The following is a 21,332-nucleotide window of genomic DNA, read 5'->3' on the forward strand; positions in this document are numbered from 1 at the left end:
CCACCTTGGTGGAAAGTACCCCGGTCCACTCCTCCACTGTTCTTGGATGGTGTGCAGAAGATGTGAAAGTCCCCGATACCTGCGGCCCTTTCTCTCGTCAAATAACGGAAAATCCCCCGCAAATGACTCGGCCGTGGTGGTGGTGAAGGAAAGGAGGGTTGGGGTGCGTGGGGGGCTAGGGAGGGTTACATTGACTGGTGCGTAATATTTCTGTCGAACTTACTTTTGTTGCTTTCCTTTAGCAATCGCAAACATACATCCATGGCCTTTCGTGCCATTCTTTTAAATTTCCTTCAAAAGCAATCAACTCAAAATCACCCACAATACCTTACAGGATTGTCGCGTGCACTTTTTTCGACAACCTTTCTAGAATTAGCTGTATACATAAAGGATGATCAGGAGATGGGCTCCTGGGATGATGTGATGCCCGAGCCGTTTGAATGTCTGAGGCGTTTTTATTTACCTTTCCATTATTTTATAATCACCATGTCTTTATTGAGGTCGCTAAAGTTAAGGCCAAACATATATAATTTTTGATATACTGTACAGCAAAAACCTAAGGATAGCGTCTGCAACTTCCCCTCCCCTAATTTGCGAGCAAGCTCTTTGGGCGCGATTATTGACTCCATATATAGGGGCGGAAGATTTAGCTAAACGAGCTGATTTCATTTCTTCAGAATTTCGTCAGAAAACCGGAATGTATCTTTCAGTAGAAGCCCAAAATTTTGTGTGCGGCTTTCAACGTCCCGGTCGTCCCTAATTCACCAGTCAATTAGCCTGAGTATCAAGCCTTCCTAAGGGGCTACGGGGGAGGAGATTTTATATCTCCCTTTTTCGCTTCTCTCTTTCCCCTTACCCCCCAGAAACGCCTGATACTCACGCTACCAGTCACTGTAAACCCCCGCATCCCCCCGGGCGGGACATAGTGAAACATTTGACAAGAGCTTACTGCTTAAGTTGTAAAATGCCCTCATCCCAAGGTCAGCTTTTTCCTCTAGTGACCCCGCTCATATGGCCCGCTCCCGTTGAAAACAGTTGGAAGCCAGGTTAGCTCAGGTTAATGTTAACGTCACCGCACATACAATGCTTTTCAAGTGGTATAAAGTACTTTAAAATAGTTTCTTAAGATTTCAGAGAAATATAAAATTCTAAATGTTTGTAGAAGAGGGTTAAATGTTAGTAAATGCAGTTTAAAGAACACGTGAACTGTCCTGTTCCATCCAGTCCACCTCGGTGGAAAATACCCTTGTCCACTCCCCCGTTGTTCTTGGTGTGCAAAAGTCGTCAAAGTCCCCTATTTCGCTGGTCAAATAACGGAAAATTCCCCGCAAATGCCTCGATATATGCCGTCCGGGGGTACGGGGGTTTACATTAACTGGTGCATAATTTATTAGGGAGCCTTTAACAACAACGATCGACAGCGTCGGCTACGAAAGAGTCACTTGAAAAGTGCATTAGCGCTGCTTCAAACTTTCTCGCGCTTACTCCACCTCGTTCAATTTTTATCAAATGTTGGCAAGTTTTTCTGGAGCTGAATTCTACAAGACTGTATCGAAGTCCAGGAAGAGAAAAAGAAAGTCGTTGCCTTGTGTTCACGTCCTCCATAAAACGTGAAGTTAGGCATTTTCACGTTGTAGTCGTGCAGTGGCGGCAAAGAAATGTACAAAAAAGTGTGAAGTACGTGCAGAGGGTGTTGTTTTACTTTTTTGCCGTTCTTGCTGATGTGGCTGTCGTCGTTGCTTAAGCTCCCATTATCACTTTCGGGACAGAGAAGCTGTGTCTTCAGCGACCGATAGTGAGGCGGAATTTAGTGGGGTAGCTAGGAGCCCCCATCACTTTGTCAGACGCGAAGATTTTTACAGTGCTTAGCCAACTGCCTTATAGTCTTCTACACGGCCGTTTTTAGAGCGCGTTGCGTGACGCCACTAAAAAACGGCTGTGTAGCAGACTAACTGCCATAAAATTGAAATAATATAACCCCTGGAGGGTCGCCTCCATTTTTCTTATCGTATCAGTCAGTTGGATTGTAGATTCCACGTTGTGGATTCCGGATTGTTATCCTTTGCTAGATTCCGGATTCCTCGAGCCGACCTTCCGAATTCTAAATAATAGCCTGTATAAGAGGCTCTTAAGGAGCCAAGCAAGGCGAACGCGGCATTTTGCGCGAAGCGCGAGACGAGGGGAGTAGAAAAACAGTAATGCCCAAGATTGCACATTTCACAAGCAAGAATTTTCCGGATTCCGGAATCGACTACTTTACATGTAGTCGATTACACAGCCGTTTTTAGTGTCGTAACTCAATGGTCCTCCCCAAGCGTACGTTTCTCGTTGCCTTTCAACTATGGGATTTGATCTGAATTTGAATAAATCTGGACAAAGCTATTTTGTCGCTTAACACTAGGCACGATTGTTTCAAAGCTCGGTCCTTTACGAGTAAAACCTCGTCCCCAGGGCACTTTTCCCTGGCTTTGGAGGTGCCACAGTGATATGGGCATCCCCATTCCCATGTCCCTAGCGTTTTGGGCATCCCTGGTGGGGGATGCCCAAAACGCTAATCGCTTCGACTTTGCCTAAATTATTTCAGACTGGGGAAAAGTAGGGATTGTCAATCACAAATTTACGGCTGAATAGTGTAGATGCATGTTAGAATTATATCGTCTGACGCTTTTCGCCGGGTTTACTGCGCAGAAAAAAAAACCATAGGCAGTAAAAGTTGACTCAAAACATGACGAAACTGAAATTTACAACCGAATAACATCGCTTCGCTGTACAACACTTCATTGTTTGCAAAGCTTCAATTTTATTTAATAGAACTGTTTACAAGCGAGCAATGCCGCAATCACAGGGAGCTGCGATCGTCTGATTCCAAACAGCCAAACACAAGAATACTAAACAAAGCAATCGAAAGACAAATACAAGAATAAAACTGCGTTTTGTGGTGTTGAATTCATAGTATGCATGACATTTGAGGCCTGTACAACTTAACCCCGCAGCGCTAGCCTGCGTAGCAAGCGTTTCCAATCAAGTTATTGCGCGAAAGTTAGAGCGGAAGCATAATCAAAGAAAGACTATCGTCAACTCGTGGGTACGTTGTTTAGAAAATAATCAATTAGTTATCACCTCTGGTTTTCCCACAGTGCATTTTAAGAAATGACAGAATTTCAGATTATAAATATACTATCCTTGTTCTGGAAACACAATACTTTTCTTGCTGTTTATTGCACTTTAGTAACAGTTATTTAAGTATATATTTAAAAACAAAAACAAAAAAACAGCAAAACAAATAAGAAAACAAGACAAAACAAAAAAGAAAGAAAAAAAAGGAAGAAGGGAAAAAGAAAGTCTTTAGCAGAATTTGAACCCAGTACCTTCGGGGTTGACCCGACCTCACATAGCCACTACGCCATTGAGGATGGTCACGTGACTTGGCGAAAAGTTTCAAGTTTTAATAGCGGGGCTCCCGCGCGCGAAGCGCGCGTGGGACAGAGCCCCATACTCATGGAATATGGTCAACCTCTTTTCGTTTGGTTGTCACGTGATTGACCGAGCGTACGTACGTACGCGTCTACAGATTGTACGGGTGGGGTAGGGGAGACTATCAAAAGGAAGGGAGGGGTGTCTCAGGCATGTCTTGGCAAGTCCACATCTTTAATATAGGATTTTAGTATAGGACATTCACAATATGGTCAATTGACAGCTGTCAAAACAGGATACCCACTGACCAGTATCCCATGACCATATCGCGGGCTCATGTTTCAACTCATCGAGGTGACGTGATTTATTTGGAAGCTGTCCGCTGACCAGTTAATTGTTTTACTAGATCGCGAACAATGTTCAATCTCATACTTTTACTAGTTAAACTGATAATGCACACATATTGGACATCAATGTTTTGATCAATTGACAGCTGTCAAAACAGAGTACCCGCTGACCAGTATCACTTGACCGTATCGCGGGCTCAGGTGTCGACCCATCGAGTTCAAGTATTTTTTTGAAGTTATCCGCTGACAAGTTACTAGTTTTCAAGTGATCGCAGGCTCAAGTTCAATTTTTTTCTAAATTCATATGAAATATGTTGTGTTTATGTGCTACACAATTAAAATTTTGATTGCAAACTGACCTCGGACGCGAAAATTCAGCCAGCTGTTACAGGCAGGGAAGACAGTTGCCTTTGACTTTTCTCACCATGGTCACGCGTTGGTCACGCTCTACGTCCAATTTTTATGCTCTGATTGGTCAAAATTTGACAGGTGAGTTCATGCGGAAAATTTATGCAGCATCTTGAATCTTGTTTACTTTGACAGCTGAAGCTGACAGAGTTTTGTGTCAACTTGTGATGTTTTTAACTGTCTTTTTCCACTGGATGTGCAAAATGAAATTCAGCTGCTATCAGGAGTCTTCTGTTATTCATGGCTAGTTTGTTTATTGGGTTTTTGGTTGAGGAATACGTCGCTTGTCAAAGTCGGAAATCCGATTTCGGATAGCATCGTTTTCCCAGTTTTCACCTTGCTTGATGCGTAAGAGGATTGCAAAGTCTGAAGCGATACTGGCTGTTCTTGATACCTTTCAGGTGCTGCATCTCGAATGGTAAGCCAGAGAAATTATTGTATTTGATGTTTGTTTTTTGTATCTAATTTAATGAAGTCGAGCGGAGTTTATGCGGGCATTTAGTTTATGCACGTTTGTAAGATTTGAGACAATGATCTAATCGAGTATCAGGTTTGATATAAACTTACAGAACTTTAAAAAGCCTTTAGACAGTTTCTCACCGCAAATAGAAAGAAAACGTTCCAAAGAATATTTAGTTATAATTCTGGCCAGAAAAGAAAGCTTTGAGCGATTTTCTTGCCTCGAGTTCGTCTTTGAAAAAAGCAAACACCGGGAAGCCGGCTTAAAACATAAACTTAAGCTTGAAGCTTGAAGACTCAGGATTTTTAGGGACACTTCAATACTTGTCTTCCTGAATGAAAATTGTTGTCTCTGTATATGTTTCACCGAATTATATTTCTTTTATTGATTGTTAGTAGTCTCTGTTGTAATTTTAATCGCTGTGCCGATTGTTTTCAGTCGTTCAGTGAACATCGCTTGCAGGAGTACTCAAAATGCCGCGCGTTAAACCATTAAATAAAAAATAAACATAATAAATTCTTTATAATGTTGGAGCGTAACTCTGTTAATGTTCATTCAAACACTCGCCACAGCTCGCACTACAAAAGTGAGAACCGGATGGCTGTATAGGTGATTTTGGAAATTTTTTTAACAGTTTATGAATATTGAATGAGTCTAATTTGTATTGTGAAATACTACTTTCTGTCCGAGGTTTGCCGGTATGATAAAAACAGTGCCTCATACTACTGTTTCACCTCAGATGTGATGTATGAATGGTATGAAAGGTTGGTTTACACGCACCCAGATTTGTTGACAAGATTTTGCAAAGTAAACTTGTCGAACGCAAAAAAGTTGGCCTGATTTTTTTTTCCACTAATTAATCTACGGTGATCAAGAGCCATTATGGCTCTTAAATGTGATCGAAGATCATTACCAGTTTTTGGGTGTACATATGAGGCTATCAACTCGATGTAAGATTTGGTTCACTCTTGGGCTGCTTGCAAATTATTTTTCTCTAAAATCAGGTAGCCTTTCCCTCAAAAGTCACATAAATGTGCTCTAAAGTTAACTGAATTGTGGGATTCGAATACAAGTTTATTGTTTAATTTAAATTATAAATTTATTAATGGGAGCCTCGCTTTTAGCCCTGGCTAAATCTATATATTAACTCCTTTTCCATGGAACTTCCGCCGGCAAACGACCGGGGCAAACGATCGAACCATACTTAACCGATTGAAAAAACGACTCGAAGCAATCGGATGAAATTAAGGCTAATTGAGACCAGGCTACTGACAGTAAAAAACAATGTAAACGCATTTCATGGCAATGAAGGAACATATGCGATACAAAGCCGACACAACTCCCCCGCGAATTATGTTTTCTTATCTCGATTTCCGCTGTTATTTTAAAGGTAATGCTCAAACTCACATCCATTTCCCCCCGTGATCTTGGGGACTCCTTAAGAAGAAGAAGAACTGCCTTTATTTACCATACATTTCACCAGTCCGTATTTTATAGTCCGTATTTTATACCCGGTCCGCAGTCTGTAGTCCGCAGTCCGTGTTTTATACTGACCGCCATAAATTCATTCATACACATAACCTACTACACTACTACAAGGTAGGAGATCAAGCCAGCGTCGAAGTTGAAGGAGTCGAAGAGCAAATGCTCATCTTCTCGTCAAGTTTAACACCTGGACGGGTCAAAGGCTTTTGAATCGTACTAATTTGAAAGATTTCTGCGTGTCTTAAATTTGGTAAGACCTCTATCCTAACCGTGCTGTAGCGCACGATGCACGATGCACGATGCACGCTCTCAGCGAGGAATTTGATGCTACCGAACTTCGGCGAGCGTGTGCTTCTTTGGAAACGATAGATCTTCGCGCTCTCGAGTTCGGACCCGATTAATTACGAAGTGCGTCTACTACGAGTGAGCGAGTGACTCATTTGCATATCTCTGTCCCTGCAATAACTCGTGGTACGCTCGCGCGTACCCACGAGTTAAAAAAGAAGCTTGCTACGCAGGCTACCGCAGCGCTACTTGACACACGAAAGGCTGTCGAGAGGCCTCTTGCACCTACGGGACAGAAGAAATCTGTTGCCGTTTTGAGATGTTTTAGGGGCTTCTATTAAATCAATTCCGACCAAGTAACACACCTTGGGAACAACCTTCACAGGGTGCAAAACGTCGCAGGCCTTCACTTCCGGTACATTTCTCTGGCACTTGCCTGCGTGCAGACGTCTCCTATTTCCTTTTGTTGTCCCTTTTCCGCGTGCAACAAAAGGAAATAGGAGACGTCTGCACGCAGACAACTCTGGCACCGGTCACAACGCTTTATCTAAGGAGAAGAAAACAACTACTAGTGAAAACAAAACAAACAAACAAACAAAAAAACAACTGAAAATGTAGTTGTGATAAATGGACGCTCCAATAATAGTCACTAGAAGAGATGTTGTGCTTGGCACACACAAAGAGTACTGTTTACCTGAGACGTGATGAGAAAAAGTATGTTTAAAAGGCTGGTTTACACGCCACCAGATTCGTCACCAAGATTTACTAGTAAACTGAACTTGTCGAACACAAAAAATCCGGCCTGATTTTTTATTTTGGTCTTTCTTTTAGACAGAGGAATGCAACGTGTAAATTGGCTGCCACAAAGGACTATCGTGGCGCGTGTGTTTCTTAAAATTATATTTCGGGGTTGTCCAATTATCCATAGTCTCTCTAACGGAGCAATGTTGGAGAGACTGGTGAATGCCACATTATGATGCAACAGCTAATGCAAATACAATACACGAATAGGTCTATTTGTTTTCCAGGCCTAATCTACTGTGATCGAACATGATTGCAATTTTTGGGTGTACAAATAAGACTATTTAATAACTCGATGTAAAATTTGTTTCACTCTTGGACTGTCAAATTCTTTTTCTCTAAAACCACTTAGCCTTTGTCTCAAAGGCAAATGAGTTTATTGTTTGATTTAAATTATGAATTTATTAACGGGAGCTTCGCTTTTAGCCCTGGCTAAATCTATTTATTATATAGACACGAGTGTTTTACTGGAAAATATACCACTCGTAAAATTCATAAAAACTACATCCGGGACCCGAGTGGTTTATTTTCCGTAATCTAGCCTGTGAACAGCCTCTCGGTTCTTCGCTCGACCAAAGGCCTGTTCACAGGCTACCGTAATCTCACACGTGAGTTTATCGATGACGTAACTTCGGTAATTTCCCTCCAAAAATTGTAGGCGTCTTGCGTCCTTTGAATTTTAATTACAGATTTTTCAAAGCTTTGCTTTTATTTTGTCATTGTAGATCCCTATTCAGCTCAGTGTTATTCATCAAGATTATAGTAAGCAATGTCTTATATTGCTGTACTCTAAATTTGAGCCGTCACAATTACTTTTTGGCGAATAAAAATCTATTACTTTATCGATGTCTTCTTGTCTATATAATAAAAAGAACATTACATGGTGGCTTGAAGATAGGAATTTTATTTTCTCGTGGCAAGAACAATATTTTACTCACTCGCTGCGCTCGTTCGTAAAATATTGTTTTGCCACTCGAAAATAAAATTCATATCTTCGCGCCACCGTGTAATATCCTCTATATATTAGCGATTTTGATAACTCTTCCTGGCTAAAGGTGCTGAAACTCACCCCAGTCCCTTCGCGCAAAATAATCATTTGAAGCCAAAATTGTCCCTTTGTTGTCTTTTTGCGATGAAACGAGAACAGTGACCCCCCTTTTTCCCTTTTTATTGGTGTTTTATACTCGTTATGGGTACAACAAAAGTATTTCTTACGGAGAAAAAAATCTGGATAGTAGAAGTTGCATTACTTGGATATGAATGATGTGAAACTCAGCATTTGAAGCCACAGGGAACTATGAGGTAAAAACTGTCCATTTTTCTAACATTTTTCACTTGACCGGGTAATCGGAAGTCACTTTACTTAAACATCGAGCCGAGACAAACAAACGCGCTCTAGGTTGAAATAAGATTTATAGTTCTTGCTATATGATAAAAATTTTTGAGGGTTGTTCAAGATTCGAACATTTCGCGCTGAACTATAGGGAAAAAACATTACCCGCACGCAGGGCGAAAACAAGCTCGATTATCCCATCTCTTTATTGCAGTTTTTTAATGTCCTATATGTGTATCTCAATTGTGCTAAGCTTGAGAAAAATCTGGATAGTACATCCTTTTCAAGGGAATTACCTTAATTGTCTTATTGTGTTATTGGTTGATTAATCGATTGATTGATTTATAACACGCCATGATTTTACTTCTGTTTGCCCTGATTTCATTAAACCTGTCTTGCTTATGTGAATGGGCTTTAACGGAATTTTACTTAACGAGGAGCAACGACAATGACAAAGACACCCGAAAAGTCTTTCCAGAAATAGTTTTCTTTAGGAATAAAAGTTGCAGTACTGAGCGTTGTTTTATGGTGTTTCTTCTTAAGCCACCAGCCACTTTTCGATTTAATTTTTTTCACGACGTGTATTGAGGCGTAAGATAGGTGGCGTTTATCAAATTTACCCTTAATACTATTAAGAACATCTTTAGCGTTATCTCCATCTTCATTACCTACAACCTCTGATATTGACAATTTAGGTTTGCGAGCAGCATGTTTAGGATACCGTGTAACGACGTAGTTAACCCCTTCGTATCGAAACTTACGAACGATACGAACACCAGTAACATAATGTTTATCGTCACCACTGACATCGTCATATACTGACACCAACCAGTATTGAGTGGGATAAGTACGTTTTAAGTAATCTCTTAAGATTTCCGCTAAGTCGTGGCGGCTTTTCTCTCTGTAAGTCTTTACAAGATCCGGGAGTTCTTCTTCCACCAGAGTGTCTGAAAGAGTGAGGAACACGTCTGGTCAATATTCACTATTCAGTGGGTCTAAATAGATATTCACTTAGGGAGAGACAACTTCCTGTATCAAATACTCTTAAGGTACCTCCCGCTTTACACTTTCAGTGAGATACCGTAAAATTCCGAAAATAAGCCCCGGGGCTTATATTTTTCAAAGACTCTTTTTGAGGGGCTTATTTTTGAAGGGTCTTATATTCGGAGGGGCTTATCTATGGAGGGAAATTTGCGTTTCATAATCGATTGGCCTAGCCTTATAGTTGGGAGTAAATTTGCCGTTTTTGCTTTGTTTTACTTTGTATTTGAGGGCAGTTTTCCAAGTACAAGCTCCCGGGGGGGCTTATATTTGGAGGGTTTTTTCCGTTACTGGTTTGAGGGGCTCATATTTTGAGGGGCTTATAAATGGAGGGGCTTATTTTCGGAATTTTACGGTAATCCTGTGTACTTCCCCGTATCCATTTCATTCCTTGCCACCGGGAAAATGACACTTAGCTGGGTTTTTCGCTACCACCCCTTCTTCCCCAATGAATTAAAGCCCGCCCTCTCGCTGTTTTCCTTGCACTATTGAGAGAAATTGCGACTATTTAATCGTTATACTGAGTGGCCCGACGCGTCAATGATAGGATGCATTATTCCGATATGTTCCACCACAGGTCTCGTGACCATCAACGAATATTTAAAAAAAAAACTAAACAAAATAAAAGAAATTCGGTAATACTTTGAGCTTCAGTTTGATTGTATTAGTCATGAAAGTTAAAATGTAAATTACTAGTAACTCTATTAATCTAACCATGAATCGGATTTTCTCAAGTTCTCATCTTAGCATGTTATTTTGATTCGCTGTGATCGTAGATAACTTTTTGACTGGATTTTAATTAGAGATATCAAGAAAAGGAGGTAGTAAAATTGTTACATCTCAGGTTATGAAAGGTAGGTACTAGGAATTCAATTCTTTACTCTTCTGTGGCAGAGGACAAGGGGGTGCTACCCGGGAGAGTACCGTGCGGGAAGGGGCACAGAAGGTGGGAGTTCTAAAAGGGTGCTGAGGAAAGCGGAATATTTCCTTTTCGATAGAGAGCTAAAGTGGGAAAGCCAAGAGAACAAGGGGCGAGAGCCGGGAATGCAAGGTACAGAAGACAGGAGGTTTGGACCCCCTACCCCCACTATGCTCGTGCATGGAAATGAACTGATACATACCTATATATTTACAGTAAGCTGAGGCGGGTTGCCCATTATCATATGTCCAGACTCCGCCTTTACAATAAACTTTAGAGTCTCCTTCGAGTTTGTAACCGTCGTCACAGTAAACCATACAGGTGTCGTCTTCATAATTTCCCGTACATTTGTCGACATGCCCATGAGGTACAGGAAAACTGTTACTACATTTCAGCCTGCATCGTACCATAGTACCACAATGCTGTCGGCGCATTAGCAATCTGCATCTGCCAGTTTTGCTACAACATGATAAAATAAACTGTTAACGTATCTGTGCTTCGCTTCGCTAATGCGAATTCGTTTTATCTTAAATTTTAATGCACTACCGATAAAATATTACTTGTTACCTGCTCTAGGAGTTTACTAATACAATAATGTCAAAAGAGATGTTCAGTTCGGTTAGATTGGAATCAAAACTGGGTCGCTTCGTATTATAGGGGTACACATCTTGAGAGTACATCTGTGCTTTAACACGTTTACTGGAGCATCGTCACATTTAGGTCGCCATTTCAATCAAAGGTGTTCTAAGTGCGCCGATGCTTCAAAACAAGTCCAACAAGTTCATAAAAAAGCTAGCGCGGCCATTAAATGCGAAAAAATCTACAAAGTCATCCAAATATTCTCCGCGTCAAAAAGAAAAAGTACGGTCGAGCCCCCAGCGTTAAAATGGTCCGCCTGGTGGTGAGTGGCCCAAAAGGGAGGCAAAATGTTCGACTAACACATGTCAATAATCAATCCGGTATCTGATTGATGTAGGTCCGTAACTAGCGTAGCGAGTAGTTGTTATGTGCCATACTATTGTCTTTTTGTTTGTTTGTTTGTTTAAGTTGAAGAAAATGTGAAATTCGGCTACAACAATCCTCTCTTTTCTCAGAGACAGACATTTAACGGCCCATACGTCCCTCTGTGGGAACTCACAACCTGAATAATGCTTGGGAGGTTGGTGGGTTGGAGGTAGACAAGACAGGAATTGGCTGAGGTAGAATTGGATTTTTGAAATAAAAGCCTCCTCACACTATTTCAAGTTTTACGCGCCTTACAATTCACTTTTTAAGCGACGTTTTCGCTGCCATCGCGTCCTTGGATCTTTAAGTCCTCGTTACCAGTCCAAGGAAGCAGATATCCGTCATTTTGCGGTAGTGATGGCGAAATCCAATTTGGTCAATACTTATTGCCAAAATGAACGCTATTACCCGGTATAAGTTTTCAATCCACCCGAAAATTGTTGTTTTAGTGAGACACGATGGTAACTTTCAGGAACAAGGTTGACAAAATCGAACAATTGGACGCAAGCGCTAATAGGCAAGTTCAAACACGTTGAATTAAGCAATTTTTCACATAAAATAGAACGGTTGTGAGAGGGAAAGGAGAGGGAAAATGACCCTGAAGAGGACGGTATTGGTCGGGTGTACATATAATATTCATCAGTCGGTTTGCGGATGCTTTCTTCTAAAAGAATCCAACTTGGCAACTGTTACAGGTTTGCCAGATATTTTTCTATATTCAAAAATAATTTTCCCTCATACGTTTCTTTATAAAAAAAAAAAGGGAAAAAGGAGAGAGCCGAAATCCGTGATCTCTAGCTATTTCTAATGGCCATGCACAACATTTTCAGCAATCTGAACGCTATATCTATACCATTTATACTTACGATGAACAAAGGAGCCTACGGTCCGTCCAGCCAGTGCTGATGCGCACAACATCAGATCTGTAGTTAAAGCCAAGTGCTTCACAAATCTTCTTGCTTGCAAACTGGCTTGCCGCTGTTCCCGTTTCCTCGACACATATTCCCTCCCAGATACGATCTTCGGTAAATACTTCAACTCTTCCTTCATAAATAGTTGGCTTCGGCTGGACCAAACGTAGCTTACTACAAGTTACTCGTATTCGGGAGCTTATTGAGCTGTAAGCTACATGCTGGGGATCATTTATACCAACACTTTTGCAGGAAAGGTTAAGAATGTTTCGTGCCTGGGTAGACGAAGCGATCGTCCAAGCACCATTTTGCCAAAGTTGAAGTGTGCCAATTTTTTTAAACCACTGTACCGCCACACTGGTAAGTCTAGCAGTAGGTTCGCAGGTGTCATCCACATAGCCAATCCACTTACCATCGCTACACACCAGTCCTCCTTGAGGTATTTCCCAGTCACTTTCCCATCTAGGACGATACGTATTACCACGGAATACATGACTTGGCAGGTATAAGTTGGTACATTCAAGCTTAACACAATAGCCTTCAAGGGGACTGTTCATTGTTCCATACGTCTCCGTATGCTTTATATAATCACAGGAAATATACGATCCATAAGAAACAGTTGGTGTTTCCGGGCAACTTAGTGGCTCACAATTAGGACCTTTCCCATCCCAGACTTCATTTATACATGTGCGTTCCTTCGGTCCTTCCAGCCTGAATCCTTTGTGACAAACATAATAAGCTTTTGATCCTTCGACATGACCGTTTGTAGAAACCTCTCCGTTAGACGGCTTTGTAGGGACAGGGCATTGTTTTATTTTCTTACAAACCGGAAGAGAGGGAATCCATTCTTGATCTAAGCATGTTGTACTCTTTTCGGAGTTATGGATATATATGTTATATCCGGGATTACATTTTACACTGGCAACTGTGCCATGAGCAGGAGTTAAGGAAGTCGAAGGAGGAGCGTACTTAACAACAGAGTGCGGTACTTCTGCCGAGGGACAGGATCTTTCTCGTCCGTAGGTTATAAGCGTTTGGGATATTGCAATTGTCGCGTCGCACTTTTTTAATGCCAGAGCAAAGACGTAGTGGGAGGTTGGATCAAGTGATGAAAGAGTCACTGATGTAAGGCGACCTACTTGTGTTTTCACTAAGGTTTTTGGTTCCAGCTCTTTAAAATGTACAAGAAAGAGCTCTGTTTCTGAATGTGACAAAACGTTATTAGTTGGCTTCCATGACAAGCTTACGTCTGTACCACTTGCAGACACAACCTGTAGGTGAGTTTTGTCTTCGATGAAGCTAGCACTATTTCCAAGCATCTCTAATTTTTCGGCGATGGAGGACAAAGCAAAACCTTCCCAAACAGTGTTTTTAAATAGCACTTTCAGGTGTCTGTATTTTGAATTCACGTACCAGTTTCTGATTATCACCGCCAAAGGTTCGCCGTGATAAAGAACTGAGGCCAAGTCAGATTTATCAACTTGAAGATGTAAATCGTTTCCAACTAAGAAGATACAAACGTCAAGGGAGTTTAAATGAACCAGAGATAGGGTGTCTTCGACCTCATCTTCCGCGTAGTTGTCAATTATTTTTAATCCAGAAGCTTTATATAGTAAGTACGAATCTTTACCTTCACCGCCAATAAGTTTATCAACGCCGCCATAGGGAGTAAGTATATCTTCTCCTTCAAGCCCGCAGAGCTTGTTGTCGAAATCAGATCCAATCAGAACGTCATTGTGAATAGTGCCATACACGTTTTCGATACTATCATAGCTGTCTCCTTCTGCATCAACTCCTTTTCCAAATCCAATATTGAGATCAACAGTGACTCCCTTGCGACGGAAACCATCGCCTCTGAAAGCGAGTGTATCACTGCCATCGCCTCCATCGATAAAGTCTGAACCGTCCCCACCGTAAATGTTATCATCTCCAATGCCGCCGTAGATGACGTCCTCACCATCCCCGCCAAAAATGATATCATTACCAGCTCCACCATAAATTTTGTCGTTACCCTGTTTTCCTTCAAAAACTGTTCCTGTGTGTCCTCCACGAAGAATGTCTGCCTGAACACCACCCTCGATTTCTTTTGTTGTGTTACTGCCTGTAAGCTTGTTAGCAAAGGCAAGCGATCCCTTTATATCTTCAGCAGTTGAAATTAAGCCATTCCTTTCAGGATCAATGTTTTGTGGCGAATCGGTCTTGCTACGGTCGACAGCGATGATCTTTTTGTACGGGTATTGTTTGGCGATATGAAAAACCACCTTGTCTGCGGATATTATCTGAAGATGCTGATACTTCTCACCTCGAAAGTGATCTATAATTCGAACGCTGAGTGAGCTAGGTCGTGTTTTTGATGCAAGAATGGCGTCATTGAGGCCATGGAAATAAACATGGATATCATCAAATTCCATTCCAAGCTGAAGCGTGTCCATTTTGTTGTCATCTGCATAATTGTTGATTTCATTAAACTCCCCATACCCGTGATTTAAGACGTAGGTATCGGATCCATTTCCTCCCACCAAATGCTGGTAATTATAACCATTGCCTGCTCCGGGATCAAGGTAATTGTTAAGTTTGTTCCCATAAATTTTGTAACTACATTGACTAGATTTCAATTCAAAGCGGACAACGTTTTGCCAAGGATCTTTGTCAAGACTGAATGTTATCACCCCTCTTTCACAACTTCCGTGCCCGCATTGGCATTGAGAGGGATCCTTAGATACCTCACATGGCTCGAGTTTAACCGTCTTAGTGTTTATTCTAAGTGTAATTCCATCAATAGTTCTTATCCCAAGATGTTGGTGGTCAGGAGAGTGAAACCAATCAGAAAGTACTACAGTTGGTGTTCCACGACTTGAGACAACTTTCAAATCTTCGCCTTCTCTTTGCAACTGTAAGTTTAGGAAATTTTCCTCTAAATACACTACATCAACTTTTTGGCGACTGTCAAAATTGTTGATAGTTGCTTTTTGGCATGTTTTCTTGACAACATAATTGTCCGTACCTTCTCCACCCTCAAGATAATCCTCTCCTCCAGTGCAGCTTAAAAAGTTGGTCTGTGCATTTCCCACTATGTGATCGTTGTGTGGGGAATCGGAAATTGTCCCCACGTTGGTGTAACCAGTTGGTTTGATGCACTTGGGACTCAGTGATTCCGACAAATCGACACAAACGTTTGTTGAGGAGGTTTTGTAATCCAGCATTATTGGTATTTTGGAAACAGTTCCGTCTTCCCTGGTAGACACTTTGAAGACAACATGATCTTTAGACGTGAATAGAATATGTCTGTACTGATCCCCTACGGTCCACTTTGTTATTGTAAAGCATGACTTTTGCGCATTGTTCCTATCTGTTACAGAGAGGTTGTTACCTTTTGTTTTTACTTCTATCTTTTCAAAGGGCACGTCAAACACTGCAACGTCAGTAGTTGTTGAGTAATCCTCTGCACTATTATCAATAACATCGCAACCTTCATCTTCCCGTATGACGTAGGTATCTTCGTCTTTGCCTCCAGACAAGTGATCAGCTCCCCGACCACCATCCAGGACGTTACTGACGTCATTACCGATAATAATATCAGAGCTTCCTGATCCTGATACTTGTTTGACTTCACTGTATTTATCATCACGAAGAGAGACTGTTTGAGCTGTTTTTGCTGCACCTAGATCCAAAGCGACCGCCACACATTGAACAACATGAATTGGGTCGTTATTCAGGGTTTGTTTTGGGACGAAAATGACTCCGTCCTGACTGCGAAATGAGACATGACGGTAATACGTCGGATCACCAGGAATGAACCAATTCTTGATACGAATGTGATGACTCTTGGAATAAGTAATGTCAAGATCAGTTCCACTCTGATGACATCTGATATTAACAAAGTTGACGTTGATGGCAATGATGTCGCGCTTGTTATCTTCAGCAAAATTATCGATAATTGTTTTTCCGCCGTTTGATTGGATGATGAACAGATCACTTCCAGATCCTCCTGTGACAGTGGACATTTCAGGGCCAAGATAAAAAGTGTCACTACCACCCCGCCCATACAAATTGTAATGATAATTCCCAGTAACAAACTTCAGGTTCAGATTTCCAAAGTTACACTCTTCATCCTTTTTCTCAGGGGGTTTTGTTGTTGGCTTTGGATTCTGCACGGCGTAAAATGTGTTGTCCTTAGAGTTTCCATAGTAAGTTCCATAAACAGATTTTTCGTGGAGACGGGCTCCACAAATGACATCGTATTTCTTAACTGGAATAACAAAAAACAGCTTCGCGGTTTCGTGCTTGTATTCAAATGTCCTCGACTCTCCTATTCCAAGCACGATATCTTTAAGATTAGAACCAACTGTAAATGTTTTGCGTATTGTTTTATGACTGCCGCTGACATCTCCGATTTCTAAAGTAGCACGATTGTTGTCATGAAGCCTGAAGTTAATATAGCCACCAAAGCTGGAAAGTCTTCCCTGGGTGAAATCAATTGTATCTCCACCTCCTTCCTTTTCCCCAACAATCTTGTAATAGTTATCCGGGTTTTTCAAATCTTGAACGAGCTTTTCGTCATTTTGTTCCTGTTTCCTGTAAGAGTCCATCTGTCTTCTTAAGCCACCTGTTAAGAAATCCGCTGCTCCGTCCAGGTAACCTTTTACAAGAGCTCCAAGAAACTCCAATCCCGCCCATGGGCTTTTCCAATTAATTTTCTCTATCTCCGCCATAATATCAATGTAGAAATCATCAATAGCCATCCTTATTATTGACAGAACGATCACAAGAGGCTCAGTAACGACTTCTGCTAACGGGCAAAATGTTCCTACCAGGTTCAGTACTGTGGTGCTAACGTCAAGAGCTAAATCGATAACACGAAGTGGTAAAAGTTTGAGGTCTTCCGGATCATTAAAATCTAAGTCGGCCAACTCCTCGATGTCTTGCTCAATAAAGTAAATATCAAATGCAAGTCCTACCCCAGGAACGGCCCCAAGCAACTGTCCAACTCCTCTCTCTGCGAACCTTTCCACATTAGTGGATAACTTTTCCAATCCTTTTTCTAAATTTAAGCCTTTCGCTAACCCTTTAGCTGCACTACTTAGAACTCGTTGACTAACTTTAGAAGCTATCTCGTTAAGACCGGTTAGACCTCCAAGTGTGTGAGCAGACTGGGCGACGGTCATGGCACCCCTAAAGTTTTCCCCTTCCTCAAAATATCTACCAGCAGCAAGAACGGAGAATACGAGACCGTGAACGGCTAAACCTTTATTTATCTTGGCGTAAGTCTCACTCATCCCAGCTCGTCGAGAATTTGATAGGTTATCCTTAATCAGCTTGGGAGTAGCTAACTCTTCAGGGCTAATTTGTAACTGAACATGCTCTCGTTCTTTTGAATCACGACGGTCTACCAAGTAAAATTCAACCCGGTCTTCTTTAATTTTGATAGACGTCTCATCAACTTTAGCAGAGTTTCTATTCTTTAGTGAACAGACATAGCGTTTTCTTCGACGCCTTGTGCAATCTTCTTCCATTTTGTCGAGAGTGAGTCGTAAATCGTGTTCTTCAGCGGAACGTTTGCGAGAAAGATATTCACTTCCTTGTTCATGTATCAAGTTTCGCCCTTCCTGTGTTCCACCTTTTTTTCTTACTGGAAAGTTTTCTTTGCTAAACACTGTCTCTATTCTGGCAGGTCCAACGTTTTTGAGCATGCCTTCGACAACCTCATCCATTGCTGGACTTCGCCCAGATTTTCCTTTTAATTCTGCAATATTGGGAATATCTTTACTTTTTGGGAATGCCCTTTGTTTCTCTATCATTCTTGCTAGCTCTGTTAAAAAGGCCTCTTTAAACTCCTCGGTTGGGTGTGCCGCTTCTGCAACCATGGAAATAATCATAAATTCTACAGTAGCTCGAACAGTGTCAGCAGACTCTGTGCGTTTTCCCGAAATTTTCAAATCTACTGAGAAATCAGGTTGACTGTTGAGTTTGCTTTCGACAGCATTGAGCATAGCTTTGGCCAGCTTCTCATGTTCAGGAAATTTAGCAAGAACTTCGTCTACCATGGTATCGTAATCGGGTGCCCAGGGACCACTCGTCGTGCTCCTTTTCGTAGTACCAGGCCAATCATCATCTAAAGTATACACCAATATTTGGTTTACTCCGAACAGTGCTTTACTCAAAAGGAATTTCCTTGTCTCTCCGCCAATTTGAACTTCGAACCGTGTATGTTTTCTTCCCTGGCGTTCGTATATATCAGGATAAAATTGTAGTAGTTTAAATATTTTTTTAAGGGATACCTGATCAGATTTGTGAATTGTCACCGTTAAATATCGTTTTGCATGGGTTCCCATTTCTTTTTCTTCGACAACTTTTTTCGTTGATTCTGCCGCATCTAGGGTCTTCAACTGTTCCCATTCGTCAATAGCCTCCTTACTAGTTTTAAGCATACTCTGAGTGAATTCAAATTTCAGTTTCCTTTCTTTTTCTGCCGAAATCTCCTTGCTTTGCTTATCTCTAACTTCCTGCATTCTCGAATCAATATCTTTGTATGTATCCTGCAGCCATTCGGGAGGATCTAGTCCTTCGAAAGTGAGCTCTTTTAAGGCAATTGCAACCAAAAGGTCTCTGCCTGCTCGAAAAGCCATTTCCATCTCCTGTGGGGTTACCGTCCCACTTGGGTCACGACTTTGCAATTCTGTTTTAAAATCGGGCTGACTGCTTAATCGTTCATCTAATGCTTTTAAAAAGGCCTCTCTTATCGTTTCCCTTAAGGGCTGCTTTAATTCGGGGTTAGAAAGAAATCTAACTGTTTCCTGGAGATGAGACGGATCTACTTCAACAGTCCCTCCGTCATGTACAGCTTCTAATGAAAACGTTCCGTCCGGTTTCTTGGTGAGCTGAAATTTTTCCATTTGTTTTCCAATTGGTATTTCGAATTCTGTCGGGTATTGTTCTTGCTCGTATAGAAGGGGGTAAAAGTTCATAAAGTTAAACACTTGCTTCAAAGAAATTTCTTCACTTGATCCAAATTTGACGAGTTTTCCTCCTCTGGGTTTCTCAGTTTCTGTCACCGGCTTTGGCAAACTGGTTTTTAATTTTAATTCGCTAAAGCCTTTCCTTACGTAATCACCAACCACCGCGCTGTCGAGGAACTTTTGGACCAACTCTCTAGCCGGATTGACTTCTGCTTTTTGACTTCCCCCAAGAGTCCCTCTAGTGCAAATGATTACGTTCGACAACAAGAATGCAGCTATAAAGAACAAGGCCACCACACCAAACCCCATACTCATACTCTAGAGAGGCTTAGCATAAAAACCTAGAGAAAAAAAAATAGGGAGGAATAGCTAAAATAATTTTCTACAAAACGCAAATACCTTTCAGCTGGTATAACAGTAGGCATGATATACTTTAATAAGATCATTTCGTAGACTTTGCAAGAAAATGAATCAGACCCGCTGTCATAACCTTTTCTCTTGATTGTGTATCGATACTAGAGACCTTTAGATTCTGAGACGAGAACGAGATTTTCTCAATACTGAGTATTGCTCGCGCGTGAACCAGCGTCATTTTGGCGGGAAAAAGTGATTCGCCATTCTAGTACGAGTTCTAGCGAGAATGTCGTAGTGGCGGAAAATGAGTTATCAAATGTTACAAGTTTAATCATTTTTCGATTAGGGAGAAGGCTTAACCTCCTTTAATAAAGATAACAGTGCTAGCTTTTCTGGTATATCAAAAGTACAATGAAGCTTTCCGGGGTATCTATTTTTTGAGAATAGTAGGCAAAAAAACTTTAAAGTCAAATCTCTTACTCGTAGTCGGCCTCGTCCTCGAATCTAAAGCTTTCTGGTCACTATTCAAACTAGCCTGCGAGCAAGCTCTGCCATTTGGGCAAGCGAGGTGAGCCTCGCGAGAACGCGCGAGCGAGGGGCCTTTCCCCTGCCCCTTGCGGCTTCGCCGCTCGCTCGCGCGTTTTCGCGAGACTCCCTTCACTCGCCCAAATAGGAGAGCTTGCTCGCAGGCTATATTCAAACAAACAGGATTCATAATCTCTGGTTCAGATATTTTATTGTATCCGTACCGTGAAACAACGGTTGACTTCATCTTTACGTAACCAGAAGCTGTGCATGCATTTCAGAAAGCTACCTGCTGCTAAGACAATGGAAGTTGTCATATATTCTAGAAGAAGGAAAAATCTAACATCAGCTCAGTAGTTGGGTCTATAACTGTGACGAGCTTCTTTAAATTTAATCAAACAAACTATCATTTTTTAACTATATAAAAATTTTCATTAAAATAAAAGAACTAATTGGAATTAACAGCGTTTATTGCAGGTCTTTTAATCAATTTCAAATTTATCCCATAAAATCATGAAAGGTTGGACCTAGTGGATTTATCGAACTGCTTTGTTCATGAAAAAAATCATTTTTTGCAATCAATTGATCGAATCAATTTAGGTTTATCCCCGGGGGGGTACTTTAGGAATTTCTGGGTGGGGATGTGCCGCTGGGACCCTGAAACCCTTAACCTATACCAGAGCTAGATCAGTTCAGTTTTGCTACCCTATACTAGAGTAAACTCCCCACATCCCCCATATCCTAGAGTAGCTGTTGTCCAGAAACTACTGAGGTCACTAGCACAGTCTAGCCAAAACAAAAACCTTATACCACAATCCCTAGTCTACATAAAATCTTCTTCTTCTTCGTATCAGTTTCCTGAAAAATGATACCCTATTCTAGACGCTCTGATTTATAAACTCTATCCTAGAGTAAACTGCTTGAAGACCATACCTTCACAGCGGCACATACCTATATAGCCCATATATGGCAGTAACCCCCCCCCCCCCCCCCGGCGTTTATCTAGGAATCAAGTTTATAGAGATCGATTGTCGTTGCTTTGTATACCCTCGTTTCTTTTCGACTGTTTCGTAAAAATTTGGGCAACT

The 21,332-nt window shown here is 41.3% G+C and overlaps 2 protein-coding genes across 2 annotated transcripts; both read right to left on the bottom strand.

The window, feature by feature from the left end:
• Positions 1 to 8,962: 8,962 nt before the first annotated feature.
• Positions 8,963 to 10,903, bottom strand: LOC140930015 (uncharacterized). Its single transcript, XM_073379676.1, has 2 exons — positions 10,696 to 10,903; positions 8,963 to 9,480 (listed from the first exon to the last, which is right to left on the bottom strand). Exons 1-2 carry the CDS (start codon positions 10,901 to 10,903, stop codon positions 8,963 to 8,965), a joined length of 726 nt encoding a protein of 241 aa, XP_073235777.1.
• Positions 10,904 to 12,360: 1,457 nt separating this feature from the next.
• On the bottom strand, positions 12,361 to 19,674 carry LOC140930021 (uncharacterized). The gene has a single exon (XM_073379682.1). The coding sequence runs from the start codon at positions 19,672 to 19,674 to the stop codon at positions 12,361 to 12,363; it is 7,314 nt and encodes a 2,437-aa protein (XP_073235783.1).
• Between the last annotated feature and the right edge of the window lie 1,658 nt (positions 19,675 to 21,332).

The sequence above is a fragment of the Porites lutea genome, chromosome 1 (genome assembly GCF_958299795.1).
Source record: "Porites lutea chromosome 1, jaPorLute2.1, whole genome shotgun sequence".
Taxonomy (NCBI): domain Eukaryota; kingdom Metazoa; phylum Cnidaria; class Anthozoa; order Scleractinia; family Poritidae; genus Porites; species Porites lutea.

What these genes read in the sequence shown, in the direction of transcription:
- LOC140930015 (XM_073379676.1), bottom strand. Translation starts at nt 10,903, where the DNA reads ATGGTACGATGCAGGCTGAAATGTAGTAACAGTTTTCCTGTACCTCAT. An exon ending in AGCTTACTGTAAATATATAG is followed by an intron (nt 9,481 to 10,695) that starts GTATGTATCAGT and finishes TCACTCTTTCAG; the next exon opens with ACACTCTGGTGGAAGAAGAA.
- LOC140930021 (XM_073379682.1), bottom strand. Translation starts at nt 19,674, where the DNA reads ATGGGGTTTGGTGTGGTGGCCTTGTTCTTTATAGCTGCATTCTTGTTG.